The sequence below is a fragment of the Schistocerca nitens genome, chromosome 1 (genome assembly GCF_023898315.1).
Source record: "Schistocerca nitens isolate TAMUIC-IGC-003100 chromosome 1, iqSchNite1.1, whole genome shotgun sequence".
Taxonomy (NCBI): Eukaryota; Metazoa; Arthropoda; class Insecta; order Orthoptera; family Acrididae; genus Schistocerca; species Schistocerca nitens.
In genome coordinates this window covers 659,833,981-659,849,059 of record NC_064614.1, presented here as the reverse complement: position 1 = coordinate 659,849,059, position 15,079 = coordinate 659,833,981, and the positions used below count along the sequence as shown (strand labels likewise).

Here is a 15,079-nt window from a genome sequence, read left to right as displayed (position 1 = left end):
ATTTGAAAGAGAGTATTCCAGTTAACGTTGTCAAAAGCTTTCTCTAAGTCTACAAATGCTAGAAACGTAGGTTTGCCTTTCATTAATCTTTCTTCTAAGATAAGTCGTAGGGTCAGTATTGCCTCACGTGTTCCAACATTTCTACGGAATCCAAACTGAGCTTCCCCGAGGTCAGCTTCTACCAGTTTTTCCATTCGTCTGTAAAGAATTCGCGTTAGTATTTTGCAGCTGTGACTTATTAAACTGATAGTTCGGTAATTTTCACATCTGTCAACACCTGCTTTCTTTGGGATTGGAATTATTATATTCTTCTTGAAGTCTGTGGGTATTTCGCCTGTCTCATACATCTTGCTCACCAGATGGTAGAGTTTTGTCATGACTGGCTCTCCCAAGGCCATCAGTAGATCTAATGGAATGTTGTCTACTCCCGGGGCCTTGTTTCGACTCAGGTGTTTCAGTGCTCTGTCAAACTCTTCACGCAATATCTTATCTCCCATTTCATCTTCATCTACATCCTCTTCCATTTCCTTAATATTGTCCTCAAGTACATCGCCCTTGTATCAACCCTCTATATACTCCTTCCACCTTTCTGCCTTCCCTTCTTTGCTTAGAACTGGGTTGCCATCTGAGCTCTTGATATTCATACAAGTGGTTCTCTTCTCTCCAAAGGTCTCTTTAATTTTCCTATAGGCAGTATCTATCTTACCCCTAGTGAGACAAGCCTCTACATCCTTACATTTGTCCTCTAGCCATCCCTGCTTAGCCGTTTTGCACTTCCTGTCGATCTCATTTTTGAGACGTTTGTATTCCTTTTTGCCTGCATCATTTACTGCATTTTTATATTTTCTCCTTTCATCAATTAAATTCAATATTTCTTCTGTTACCCAAGGATTTCTATTAGCCCTCGTCTTTTTACCTACTTGATCGTCTGCTGCCTTCACTACTTCATCCCTCAGAGCTACCCATTCTTCTTCTATGGTATTTCTTTCCCCCATTCCTGTCAATTGTTCCCTTATGCTCTCCCTGAAACTCTCTACAACCTCTGGTTCTTTCAGTTTATCCAGGTCCCATCTCCTTAAATTCCCACCTTTTTGCAGTTTCTTCAGTTTCAATCTGCAGTTCATAACCAATAGATTGTGGTCAGAATCCACATCTGCCCCTGGAAATGTCTTACAATTTAACAAACCATAAGACAAAATAAAAATCAACTTGAGCAAATGAAAAAGGCAATTTGGGCTACCTGCTTTCATAAATCCTTCACAGATGACAACCCATGTAATGCATCTGCCCACCTGGCAGTGATTCATGATGTGGCTACCAGAGGGCTGTTACTCAAGATGAGACCTACAACCACAAACATTCTTTTCCATTTGCTATAATGGAAGTTATAAAACCTATACATAGGGATCATAGCGACTCGAGGTTATTAGAGAAATGTTTAAATGATAATCCAAATGAAAGTTTCAACAATTGTATATGGGAACGGATACCAAAAACTATTCTAGTAGGATTAAATACTTTGAAAATAGGTGTGCCAGACATCGATGACGGCACAGTGTCAAAGATTAATGTAATGGAACTGATGGGAGTGCCTGGTGCTCTAAATATGCATAGAGCTCTAATAGTCATTGACCAAATGAGACTCTTCAAAGCAGAAAAATCATTATTGGAAGCCACCAAAGAAGCAAGAATGAGAAGAAGTGAAAAGGAGAAGGGAGGAAGACCATCACATGAAACAAGATGAATATGGATGTGGGCTTCACTAGTGCCATGCAAGTTTAATAGCAAAAGCAAATTTTAACTTTAACTTGAATTTCCTGAAAGTTCAATTATTTCATTTTCTGGTACACTTTGGCTAAAAACTGTTAATGACTGAGAGCTGAAATTTTGTATACTGTCTTAAAACATGCTTAACTAAAAAGTAGAGTGCTCTTGTCCTTAACTTTGAAAATAAAATGCTTTTTTGAAGAAAAATCCTGAATTCATTTGGAAAAATTTTGATAATGATACTTAAATATTTTTTGCACTATAATTTTATGACAGCACCATGTTTTCAGTAGTATGCTTTAAAGATAATAGTGCAAAGAACTTACAGAAAAAATTAAACCTTGTACTTTGTTTGCATTTTGTGTAATGTACACCTATGATGTACATAAGTAATTAGCATGGTTTATTTCACTTGCAAGAAAAAATACAATTCAAAGAAAGTGTGAGAGCTGAAGCTGTGGTTCATACATAAAAATGTTCGTAAAAGATAGTAAGCATTATGTGGGCTTACAAATCTTATTCTTTGAGTTACACTGTTTAGAAAACTGACACGTTTTTCAAGGTTTCTCCTGGTATTCATGGGCCAGTCCCTCTTAATTGAGTGAGGCAGAGGGTCTGCAAGTGTCTTTAGCTATGCTGTATCTAGCAGAAACCATGCATCAATGCTTAAGTCCTGTAGTGGTGCCAGATTGCAAGTGATGTTGATTACACCCATTGTTCCAAATAACCCCAGACATGTTCTGTAGGATTAAAATTGCATGATTTAGTTGGCCAGACATGGTGAGGAAGGATGCCTGAGTTTTCATCCAACCAGGAACATATGCTTGCAGCTCTGGGAGCACAGCTGTTATCACCTTGGAAGAGGGGAATGTTCACAGTGTACTCAACCCCAAAACATTAGGGAATCAACTCTGGCCTGAAATGCACCCTCATTGGGCTGTCAATGCACTCACATTGAAAAGAGGCAAAATTGTGACTCATCAGACTGTTCTACATGCTTACAGTCAAATAGTGACCAGTTTTCTTGTTGTTGGACCCATAAAAGATGTGCAGTTTTATTAGCTGCTGTGAGAAATGGTTTTATGCAAGGTACCTGACTCCAAATATACATTGCATACAGTTCCCTTCACAATATTAGCTTGGAAACTGGATGATATGGATCTCTATTCACTTTCAGCAGATACTCCTGTCAGGTTTTGAAGCTGACTGTCATTGACAAGGTGTGACTTGTTTCTCCAGTCCCTTTAAGTTAGGACCTTTCCATCACCATTGTTCTTACACTGTGTTGCTAGGCCAGGTGCTACACCATTCCTTGTAGACACTTTAGGTAGTCCATGTTGATACACCAACAATTCAGGCAGCTGTTAATGGGCACATCCAAACATGGTATCTCCTTTCTGCTATTTTCTCACATCACCACACCAATCTGTCTTGTTGAGCTGATTCCATACAAATGAGTGGCACATACACACCACTTCATTGCTATAACTTCTGTTAGAGGCAGGGGCCACACAACCAACTGGCCTCAGTTCTACACTGAACAGTGCTCCAAAGTGGCCAGTGTATTTTATCCAGTGATCTCATAATCTTACTACATTAGAGACAATTTGTAGAAGTTTAATAATAGCTAATTATTAATGTAGTTTCTAAGAACTGCTTACTTTTATAATAGTTTATACTTTTACTGATTCCACACAATGAAGATTCCCTTTCATGATGGGATCTGTGAAAGATGAGAATTGAATGAATGAATATTTTTCTCTCCTGCTGTTTGGTTTTGTTTTGCAAGAATGCCTTTGACCGCATTGGAATTTTCTTACTATCTTAAAAACAAAGTGGTTTAAGATGCATTCTGTAAGAGTCAGAGATTCCATTCCTAGGACAGTTAGAGTTAAGATATAATTTACAGAAAGTTAGGAACTAGGCTGTGTGTTTAGCAGGTGGTGCTGATTAGAAAGAACAAATGTTTAGAACACAAGTGTGTGCCACACTAATGAGCTGTACCTTTATGTCCATGGCCTACTGCATGAGTGAATGCTGCCTGCTGGCATTGTGCACACATGATATGGTGAGGAAAGTATATAAGTGGAGCAGAGATGAATAAGGAATAATTGTAACAACAATGTGGGCCAAAGATGAAATCCACAGACTTTGACAAAGGACAGATTGTTATGGCCCAGTTCATGTGAAACAAGGATCTTGGAAACAGAGAAGCAAGCCTGACATTCACAGGTCACTTTCATGAGCATATACAGAAAGGGGTTTGAGGAACAGTGAAACCACAAGTAGGCAATACAGTTTTGGATGGGCACACCTCATCAAAGGCTTCACTGGTCTGCAAAGCAGAATAAGTGGTGATCTGTGGCAATTATGATGACATGAGTGAAATGCTAGTGCAGGCACCAATGTTTCAAAACATACCATTTCATATAAATTGCTGACCTTGGGGCTCTGTATCAGATAACCCCTACAGGTTCCCAACAACATTGCCAGCTATGATTACAATGGGCATGGAATCATTGAAATTGAATCAATGGAAACCTGTTTCTTGGTCAGATGAATCTGATTTCTTGTTACATCAGGTTAATGTTCATACCTGTATATGTCAAAGTCCATGGAATAGGCTGGCAGGGGCAGTGTTTTGCAGTGAGGCACATTCAGCTGCACTTCTGTAGGCCCTGTGGTAGTAATCAAACACAACAGCTGTGGACTATGTGAACATTATTGTGGGCCATTTGCATCTCTTCATGCTGGCAATGGCATGTTCCAGTAGGAAAACTGTCCATGTCACCTGACCAGCATATTGCTACATTGATTTGAGGGGCATACAGTGAACTCACATTGATGTTTTAGCCACCAGATTTGTCTGATCGGAATTCGATGGAACATGGAACACATCTGGGACTCAAATGGGGGCCAGCTCCATGTTCACAAACTACTGGTCCATAACGAACGGAAATTATGTGATGATGTCTGGTGCCACAAACCTCTGGAGACATCCCAAGGAATTGTCAGATCCATGCCATGCAGAATCACTGCTCTATTGTGTTCCAGTAGTGAACCAACAGGCTATTAAGAGAATGGTCTTAATATTTTTGCTCATCAGTGTATGATTCTGCTTTCTTACTTTTTGTAGGCTTGGAAATATTTCAGATCACTCAATTCCCTCCCCCCCCCCCTTTCCCCTCCCCTTTTAATATATAGCAAGAGAATATATTGTTCACATATACAGGTCTCATCATGCTATGGCTTTTCTGAATGCTGTTTGGCTAGATGTAGCTGTTTAACTGTATAATGTGAATTATATGAACACAGTTTATCATGAGTGTCTACATTCTGGATAAAGATGTTTCTCTGTCTTTGCAATGTGTTCTCTCAGGAGTGCTGCAATGAACTAAATTCAAGCAACAGTGATACTTTGGCAATTCTCAACCCTAACTGTATGCTTGTGAGTTTTTGGCTCATATCTGAACAAATCTGTTGCTCCAGTTTATATCTTTAATGTTAAAATACAGAAAATATTTTAAAGACTGTGATCACTTTTCTTACGCACCTATCTTTTGAAATTTATTGTTTGAAAGGTTACACTTATGTATTTATTTAATCAAAGATGCCACAGTAGCTCATGCTAAAATAGATTTATGTGGATTACTTAACCAGCTTAATATTTATTTGTCATTTGATTTTGGTACTGTGGTTCTACTCTGTGTAACTTATTCTTTACTCTTATCATATGTTATACTTTTGTATATTTTCCTTGTCCTTATTCTTGTGGAAAGGGGTGTCTCCAGTTTCAAAGTTTATAATTCTTCTATTTATTTTCTTATGATGTCCATTTACTATAACACACTATTTTACTGTATATAACCCATTTATGTGCCTTTTAATGTTGTTTTAACTTTTATTTTATGTCTTTTCTCAGAAGTGAGCCCGAAACGTTTCATGTATTATCAAGGACGAACATCAGACATACGTTTAGAAACTTCAGAAAGGATAACACACCAACTGGCCAGTCATATCTTCAAAATATTCTTAGAAGAAGTACTTGGATATGCTTATGTGTCTGTAGTAAAAGGGAAGGAATATAGCAATGAAACTGAGATATTGGGGCATCTTTCTATACCTCTGAATGGCAGCAGTCCTGCTCAGTAAGTTGATAAAATTACTTTTACTGCATTGCTAAAATTATAAAAAAACTTGTAAACTACCACAAACTTGTAAACTAAGTGATTTAAAAAATACAGCACAGAGCACTGAAGACTAAAATTATAACATTTAACTTATTGTTCTTCAGTGTGATCTGAACTCTTAATTAGATATGCAGCAATAATTCATACCAATTCTGAAATTATTTTGTGGCAAATTATAAAATCAGCCATATGCTACTATCTTCAGTATTTGATCAACTAAAAATATGTTCTCACAGGAATTTAATATTAAGATTTCTGCCATGTGCTTTTATTGACTGAAGCAAGGAGTATGGTGTTCTTTAATCTGAAAGATAGAAATCATGTTTTCATATCCATTTAAGTATTTATTCTATATACTACATCTAGTTACTCTTTAATGTAGTCTTCCACCTTTTACTTGGTTTGGATGTCCACTTTTTACACAATGTTCTCAGATTGTTATGTCACCTCTAAACTGAACATTTCTTTTCTCTTGTACTAAACAGTGGAAAACCCAGGATGGAATAACAATGTAGGAAGGATAGATTGCTATGTCACCTCTAAAGTGGACATTTCTTTTCTCTTGTATGAAACAGGGAAAACCCAGGATGGAATAACAATGTAGGAAGGATAGATTGCTACTCAAGACACTGAGTCACAGAAAGGCACAGTGAAAAAGAAAACTGGAAATATTTGAACTTTCAGACAAAGCCCTTCCTCAGAAGTAGAACTATCACACATTCATTCAACAACTCACAGACACATGGCTACTGTCTTCAGCCACTAAGGGCTGATTGCATCTGAAGTGAACAGCAATCTGCTGTGGTCAGTGATGAGAGTAAGGAGGAGGCATGCGGAGGGGATAGGATTGCAAGATAGGGGTGGAGTAAGATGCCAATGTCACCTGTGGCAGGGTGCAGGGATGTGTTGGGGACAGGGTGGGGCTGCTAGATGCATCAGCAACTATCTCTTGGGCACAGATTGGCAATGGAAATTCATGTGGACTGACAATTTGTTGGTGGTCACACCCACGCGGAATGCTTGTGTGTCTGTAATAATTGGTTGCTTTCACAGCTGCTCCTATCTTGGATGGGAAAGGGGTACCTGTGGCAGGACAGGAGTTTGTGGTAGTGGGAGGATGTATGTGGCAGGTCTTGCAACTGGATCTATTGAAGGGATGTCATACGGAAGTCAAGGAGTTGGGATTAGGGGTGGAATAGAGCAGGACTAGGATATTGCATAGGTTGGATGGGTGGCAGAATACCACTGTGGGAGTGGTGGGGAGGACATTTCTTATTTTAGGGCAGGATGGGAAATAGTCAGAAGCCTGGTGGAGAATGTGATTCAGTTGCTCCACTCCTGGCTAGTACTGAGTCACAAGAGGAGTGCTCTTTTGTGGCTGGACTATGGGTATGTGAATGATGTTACTTGACTGGTGAGGGAAGGCATGGGAGATATGTTTCTGGACAAGGTTGGAAGGCATAATTTCGCTCTGTGAAGGACTCAGTGAGACCTTTGGCATATTTGAAGAGGAACTGCTCATCACTACAGATGCGACAGCTACAGAATGGAGGCTGTCGAAATTGTATACTTGATACGTTGCTGAGGAACCTACTAATGTTATCTATAGTACAATGTGATTTACTCAGACATATTTAGATCTTTTAAAATGAATTTATGTTCCCTTGTAGTGACTCCAGATAAGTTAATCACTGCCACTTAAATGATTTTTCACTCTGGTACAAATAGAAAATAATGTGGATTGGCTGTTGAATGTCTGTGGATGTGACAGAAGTACAGGGTGACACAGAATAACAGGAATGTTTGATATGAGTAGTGGCAGCCATGGGCAGGTGGCAGCACTGTGGGTTCATGACAGTTAGTGAGTAACAGTCCGCCATTTCAGTAATCATGGATCAGTGTAATGGACAACAGAATGTGTTAGCCATAAAATTCGTTTACAAAAACAATGATAGTTTGGTAGCGGTGCAGAGGGATTCCAAGAATTTAGAACGTCATGATGCCATTCCATTGAAACACGCAATAAAATGTTGGATTAATAACTTTTAAGAGACTGGATCTGCTCTCAAGAAGAAACAAACAGGACAACCAAGAAGTATGCGTTCTCCAGCAAACGTTGATATTGTACGTGAGTCTGTCATACGGAACCCACAATGTTCAATTTGTAAGCAAGCAGCAGTGGTTGGAATGTCCTGAGAGAGTGTTTGCAGAATTCTTCATCTTGATTTAAAATTTAATCGTCTGAACTATAGAGGGTGCAACAATTGAAGGACAACGATTACTGGTTACTATTAGGATTCTGTCAACAAATGATAACAAAAATAAACAATTACAATGAATATCTAAACAAGTTGTGGATGTCAGATTAGGCACATTTTCATCTCACCGTTACTGGGCAAACACAAATCCTAATGACATTCATGAGCACACTTTACATGCTAGTAAAGTGGTATCTCATCACATGGGATTATCGGACCGTATTTTTTTGCAAATGAACAAGGAAACACAGTAACTGTCATTGCCAATTGTTATGTAGAGATGTTACGAACTTTCATTATACCTGCATTGAACAACTTTCCAAACGTTCAAGAAGCCTGGCTTCAACAGGACTGAGAGACATCACACACTGCATGGCAATCAATGGCATATGTGCAAGAATTGTTTGGCGACTGTGTGATCTCACAATTCGGTAACATTCCCTGGCCCCGTAGATCACGAGATTTATCCATTTGTGATTTTTTCTTGTGGGGCTACCTCAAGAGCAAAGTCTACATAACGTGACCGAGAACCCTGGATGAGTTAAAACAGAGAATTTGGGATGCAATTCACAGTATCCCAGCTGAGATGCTGCAGCAATCAATGCGGGATCTCAACAGCAGGTTTTACGAATGTATTCATACAGGAGGACGCCATCTAAAGGACGTAATTTCAATGAAAAATGCCATCAATGTTTCGTAAATGGCAAAATTGTAAAGTTTCAATTACTATGGATACAATTTCTTTCCTTCATCACTTCGATTTTTATTGGGTTGTGGAAATGTTCCCGTTTTTCTGTGTCACCCTGTACGTTTCTCTTAATGAAAGTGTAAATGCATAAAACTGAACTGCAGTATACACTTATCCATTTTACAGATTTAGGATATAGCTAAGGCTGAAGAAGCTTCTGTTGGTCAAATATTTTAATGTTCTGGTTGCCATATTGTTCAGAATTAGAAATAGTCCCATATATTTGTACAAATACTTTATAATTGTACTAATAATAGTACACATAATTTTTGGCAAGCTGTTGCTTTCCGTATAACTGCATTACATATCTGTCAAAAATTTTAATTAGGAACTCATCTAAACTATAAATTCTCTTGCTATACATTTATGATTTATACCAAGAGAAGTTAGCAAGAGCAGTGATATACAGTGATGTACATGATCACAACACTAGGACAAAATATAATATTTCTGGCAAAAGAACAAAATTAAAAATGACAGTTCAAAGCCCATACACCAACGCTTTTCTTTGGTTGAACAAGTTACCAAACTCTCTAAGAACATGTAAGGGGAGTGCTAAGAATATGTAATGGGAGTGATTTTAACTTAAAATTAAAATACCAATTCAGTGAATTTTAAGACATTGCTTGTGATATGAACCATTAGTGTATCAGTTATAAAGCAACAAATGCATGAAGTAGATGCAAGCTGCAACATTTGTAGTATGTAACATGTTTTGTAAGTGTAATTGTTGTCATACTGTTATTTCTGATGTTTGCAGACATCATCCATGCAAATAAATAAATAAATAAATAATTGCTGAATCATTTGCAGATATTTCACTTTTCGACAGGGCAAGGAATTTGGTTTCAACTGCCGTTTCCCTAGTATTGTTTGTATCTTTCTTCTGTTCATATGAGCAGTGTGACTCAAATTTTATGTGGATGGCTAATGTATTGTCTATTTCAACATTATGCATTTATTTGCTTGCAGACAACTGCCACCATCCATGATAAATGTTGAAGTGTGGCTACCAGCCCAATACAATGCTGCCAATTATTCTGAATATTATGGAGTGAAAGACTGTGGTCTGATTGCGCCTCCTGGAAGGTGAGTTTGTAATGTGGCTAACCTGTGTTTGCTGGACCTTGGTAGCTGCTCTTCTTGTGTCTGATATTTTGCTGTAATTTGGATTAGTGATGAGTATGATACCTTTACAAATTTATTGACACACACATTGACATGATGATCAGCTTTTATATAGTTGAAGCATTACACAGGTTATTTTTTCAACATGTACAAACTCTGGCAATTGATCAATGAGAGGGTATGGAACAAAAAAGGTCTAATGAACCTATATCTGGAAATGCATGGTTTCCATGCTAGAGACCATTTATTCAGTCATACATTGTTACAGAGACTGCAGTCTAAAACACAATGTATTAGGCAGCCACAGTAACAGTATGTGTTGAAAATGGTTTCCATGTGCCTCAATGCATGCATGTACATGCTGTAGCATGTTCTGTCTCACACATTCACATTTGCTGGGCTGCATCTGATCAGTGTCAAAGGCAGCATGAATACGCCCCTCCAGTGTCTGGAATGAGCTCTGCATACACAATACTTTTCAGATGGCCCCATAACCAGAAATTGCACTGGTTGAGATCTGATGAATGAGCAGGCCATGCAACTGGACCCCATCATCTGATCCATCGACCAGGGAAGACACAATTTAGATGCATCCAGATGTTAATGGTGAAGTGGGCTGGAGCACCATCATTTAGCAGCCACATAACCCTTCAAATCATCAATGGCACTTCTTCCAGCAGGGGAGGCAAAGTCACCCACAAGAAATGCTGATAGTTCCAGCCTGTTAGGCATCGTGCAAGGAAGGCTGGTCCCAAAATATGGTCCCTAATTATCCTGGCCCACACATTCCAATACTGATGCTGAATATTCGCTTTCAGTACCATGGGGGTTCTGCAAACTATTCCACTGGTGACTGTTATAAAAGTTGAATATACCACTTCATGTATAGGTGGCCTCATCTGTGAATGGGACAGATGACACAACTCCCAGAATCATGGCTGCCTGGTGAAGAAACCACTGACAAAACTGCTCCAGATGTGGAAAGTCTGTTACTAGTAAGCCCTGAACACCCTGTACACTTACATTGTTGTGGAGAATGTGCCACACGGTTGTCTGGCTTACCCTGTACTGACAGGTCAACTGCCTGGTACTGACACAGCAGTCACCTTCCACTATGTAATCACATTTTCCTCCAAAACTGGTGTCCAAACATTTCAAATATGTCCTTCATGATTTCCTGCTTCCTGAAATGACCCTGTCTCAGAAAAACGATGAAATACTGTTGCAAAAACTGAATGCTGTGGTTGTTGTCAGTGGGGATAGGTCTCCTGATACAACCTTGTTGCCCACCACCCATTGCCATTTGCCTTTCCACAAGTAAACACATCGTCAGCAAGCTCTCAATTCAAATACAGAAACATTGTGTACAATGCTGTATCACAACCACCATGTGGTGAGTGAGCAAGAGAAGTGAATCAGACACAACATTACCAATGACTATAGCAGAGAGGGCGCTACAGCATGACATAAGGGACAGTACCACCCTCTAGCAGGAAGCCTTGTATACTGTAACTGTCACTGCGTGGTCTTATTAGACAGCAGTCTCTGTTACAAAGTATGATTGAGTAAATGGTCTCTTAGCATGGAATTTCTGGATGTAAGTTAACCAGACCTTTTTTGTTCAACATCCTCTCATCGGTCAATCTCTAGAGTTTGTACACGGTGGAAAAAATCACCCTGCATTCATACAGTTCAGCATGTACACTGAGCTACAAGGTATGTGACAGTGGCAACATATTTTTGGTACACTTTCTGTATACAGTCCTGATGGAAACACAGTGTGAAGCTAGATTCATTTATGTGTTCACTCACATGAATGTTGTTCAATTTTCATTATTGATAGACTGAATAATGTTAAGAAAATATTTGCGATTGAAATGTTCACCATTGTAAGACTAGTCAGTTAACTGATCCATAATGACACAGAGTTGTCGTGGAAAGAAAGATTGTTGGTATGCCTCTGTGTGGGCTCTAATCTCTCTGATTTTATCCTCATAGTCTCTTCACGAGATGTACGTAAGAGGGAGCAATATACTGCTTGATTCCTCAGTGAAGGTATGTTCTTGAAACTTCAACAAAAGCCCGTAACGAGCTACAGAGCATCTCTCCTGCAAATTCTTCCACTGGCTTAAATGATATTCATAAAATAATAGCTGCTCTCCAACGGATGCAAGTAACTACATGATGTTATTGAACTGACTGGCTCATGCAGACTCAGTCAAAGGATTTTCACAAAGATACGTGTACATAGATGTTAACAAATTGGTTACCGGGTGTTGACTGCCTAACTGTTACACATAGAAGTTCAGGACAGAGATGCTGATAAAATAAATGCAAGTCATGAACTACTTGAAGCACTGCCATGCTACTTGTATGACTATATATAGAAGTGCATATGAATAATTGTTAAAATTAGTTATTATATATCAGTTTATAACAGGGAAGGTAACAAAATTAGTGGACATGAAATTATAATGAACAAAAGAGCAAATATGTTTACTTACGGATTGAGCACTGGAAAAATTGACAAATTTATAGGTATTATTTTGTGATTAATATGTATACTTCCATGGGGCTTCCTAGTACCTGACAAAATTGCCTAAAATACAAAATTTTCCATGTCATATCAACATCTTTTGTTAGCGCAAGTGGGCATATTTGTAATAAGAAAAATTGGGGCTAGAAAACTGAATTCTGAAAATAAACACTTTTCAGAAATGGAACATTCTAGAAGATAAGAATTTTGACTACAAATAACTTTTGAAATTAGAAGCTCTCAGAATATATATTTGGTACACTTTCTGTATACAGTCCTGATGGAAACAAGGTGTGAAGCTAGATTCATTTACGTGTTCACTCACATGAATGTTGTTCAATTTTCATTATTGATAGACTGAATAATGTTAAGAAAATATTTGAGATTGAAATGTTCACCATTGTAAGACTAGTCAGTTAACTGATCCATAATGACACAGAGTTGTCGTGGAAAGAAAGATTGTTGGTATGCCTCTGTGTGGGCTCTAATCTCTCTGATTTTATCCTCATGGTCTCTTCGCGAGATGTACGTAAGAGGGAGCAATATACTGCTTGATTCCTCGGTGAAGGTATGTTCTTGAAACTTCAACAAAAGCCCGTAACGAGCTACAGAGCATCTCTCCGCTAGTATTGGTAAAGGCCAAACGGGGTGTTGACGACCGCCAGCCGTTTGGAGTCCTCATCAAGTGGTATCTGATGATAAGCCTCCGAAAGATCGATTTTTGAAAAATATTGGCCTCCCGCCATGTCGGAGAACAATTCATCAGAACGAGGCAAGGGATAGGTGTCCACCACCAATTGGGAATTAATGGTGACCTTGAAATCGCCACAAAGACATAATTTTCCTGAAGGTTTCCTGACAATAACAAGGGGTGAAGCCCACTCACTAGAAGAAATGGGAAGAACGACCCCGAGGGCTGTCAGCTGGTCTAGCTCTGCTTTCACCTGAGGGCAGAGAGCCAAGGGGATCTGCCTCATGCGTAGAAAATGCGGGCGAGCCGATGCCTTCAACGTCAAGTGAGCACCAAAGTCTGAAACACACCCCAGGCCCTCCTCAAAGGTTTCCTAAAGTCAGAGATCAAAGATTCCAATGACTGATAGGGAACATCTTCAGAGACCAACTGTATGGTGTCTGCGATATAAAAACCGAAAGCTTGAAAGGCATCCAACCCAAAAAGGTTAGCGGAGCACGCATCACTGACAACAATAAAAGTAAGAGGCCAAGTGAGTGATTTTTAAGTAACATCGGTAGTGAATTGACCCAGTAGGGGAACGAACTGGTTACCATTACCACATAGACACCGGTAAACTGGTGCCAACAGGGGTGACCCAAGGTTGGAGTAAGTTTGTGCATTCAACAAGGAAACTGCTGCGCCCATATCTACTTGCAGTTGTAATCAGCGTGACCGTACCGACACCCCGATAAAGAGTTTGTGTGCCAATGTGTCGGGAGCCTGGCCCGATGAAACTTCCTGAATGTCAACGTCCATGTCCTCTTACCTGCTTCCTTTGATTCTTTTGAGGCTGAGCAGCAAACTTAAGTAATGTGTCCTTTTTTGTTACATTTGCGACAATGGCCCAATGCTGAACGCACTCTGACCGATCATGATGTATATAGCACGACGCACAGGACAGTAACAAGGGCTGGTGGCCGGAACTCTGTTTACGTGCCGTGTGGGAGCGGCCGTAACGGCTGGATTGTACCGCTCGCACGTCGTCCACCCGGGACGCAATGGACGCGGCCGCACCGCCCTGAACCGCCATGACGTCGCATCACGCTTCCAACTGTTGACCTGCGGCATGAGAGACTTCATACGATTGAGCAATGGACAGGACTTCCTCAAGGGAAGGGTCTTCCAACTGCAGGGCCCGTTGCCAGACCTCCCTATCAGGGGCTGAACGAACAATGACGTCGCGCACCATAACGTGGGCATACGACTCTCGTGACTGCTCCGTGACAAAATGACACTTGTGACTAAGACTGTGCAGGGTAGTGGTCTACGCCCGGTAAGACTGATGGGGCTGTTTCTTGCATTGATAGACCTCAACCCTAGCTGCAGCGGCGATAATATGAAGACAGCAATGAACACAATGCGTCAAAAGACAAGGACGAGGGTTCCTGCAACGGCAGTAGCTGCCGCAAAACTTGATACAGCGAGGGAGATATCCAAGACAATAAAAGTGCACGACATACCTCCACATTGGCAACATGAAACGCCAGGAAGTGCTGCCGAAGGCAATGTTCGTAGGCGTCCCAATCGTCCACCGTCTCGTCATACGGGGGAAAGGGAGGAGGGAACAGCGCTGGAGCAGACTGTGTGGAGAGCAACGCCGGAACCACTTTTTTCATGGTTGCCATGAGCTCCGTCTGCTGCTCAATCAAAATCCACACTAAATCCTCCATGCCATGGATAAGCTGCGAAACCGGAACAACGACGCAACACGCAAAAGAA

General features: G+C 40.1%; 1 protein-coding gene across 2 annotated transcripts in view; it reads left to right on the top strand.

Annotated features, from left to right (window-relative positions):
- LOC126259026 (uncharacterized) overlaps positions 1 to 15,079 on the top strand; it is a 667,737-nt gene that overhangs the window by 555,689 nt on the left and 96,969 nt on the right. For both annotated transcript variants that reach the window (XM_049955690.1, XM_049955689.1), the window contains exons 9-10: positions 5,690 to 5,915; positions 9,936 to 10,052. In XM_049955690.1, the coding sequence (XP_049811647.1) occupies positions 5,690 to 5,915; positions 9,936 to 10,052 (343 nt within the window). The remainder of the gene's footprint in view (positions 1 to 5,689; positions 5,916 to 9,935; positions 10,053 to 15,079) is intronic.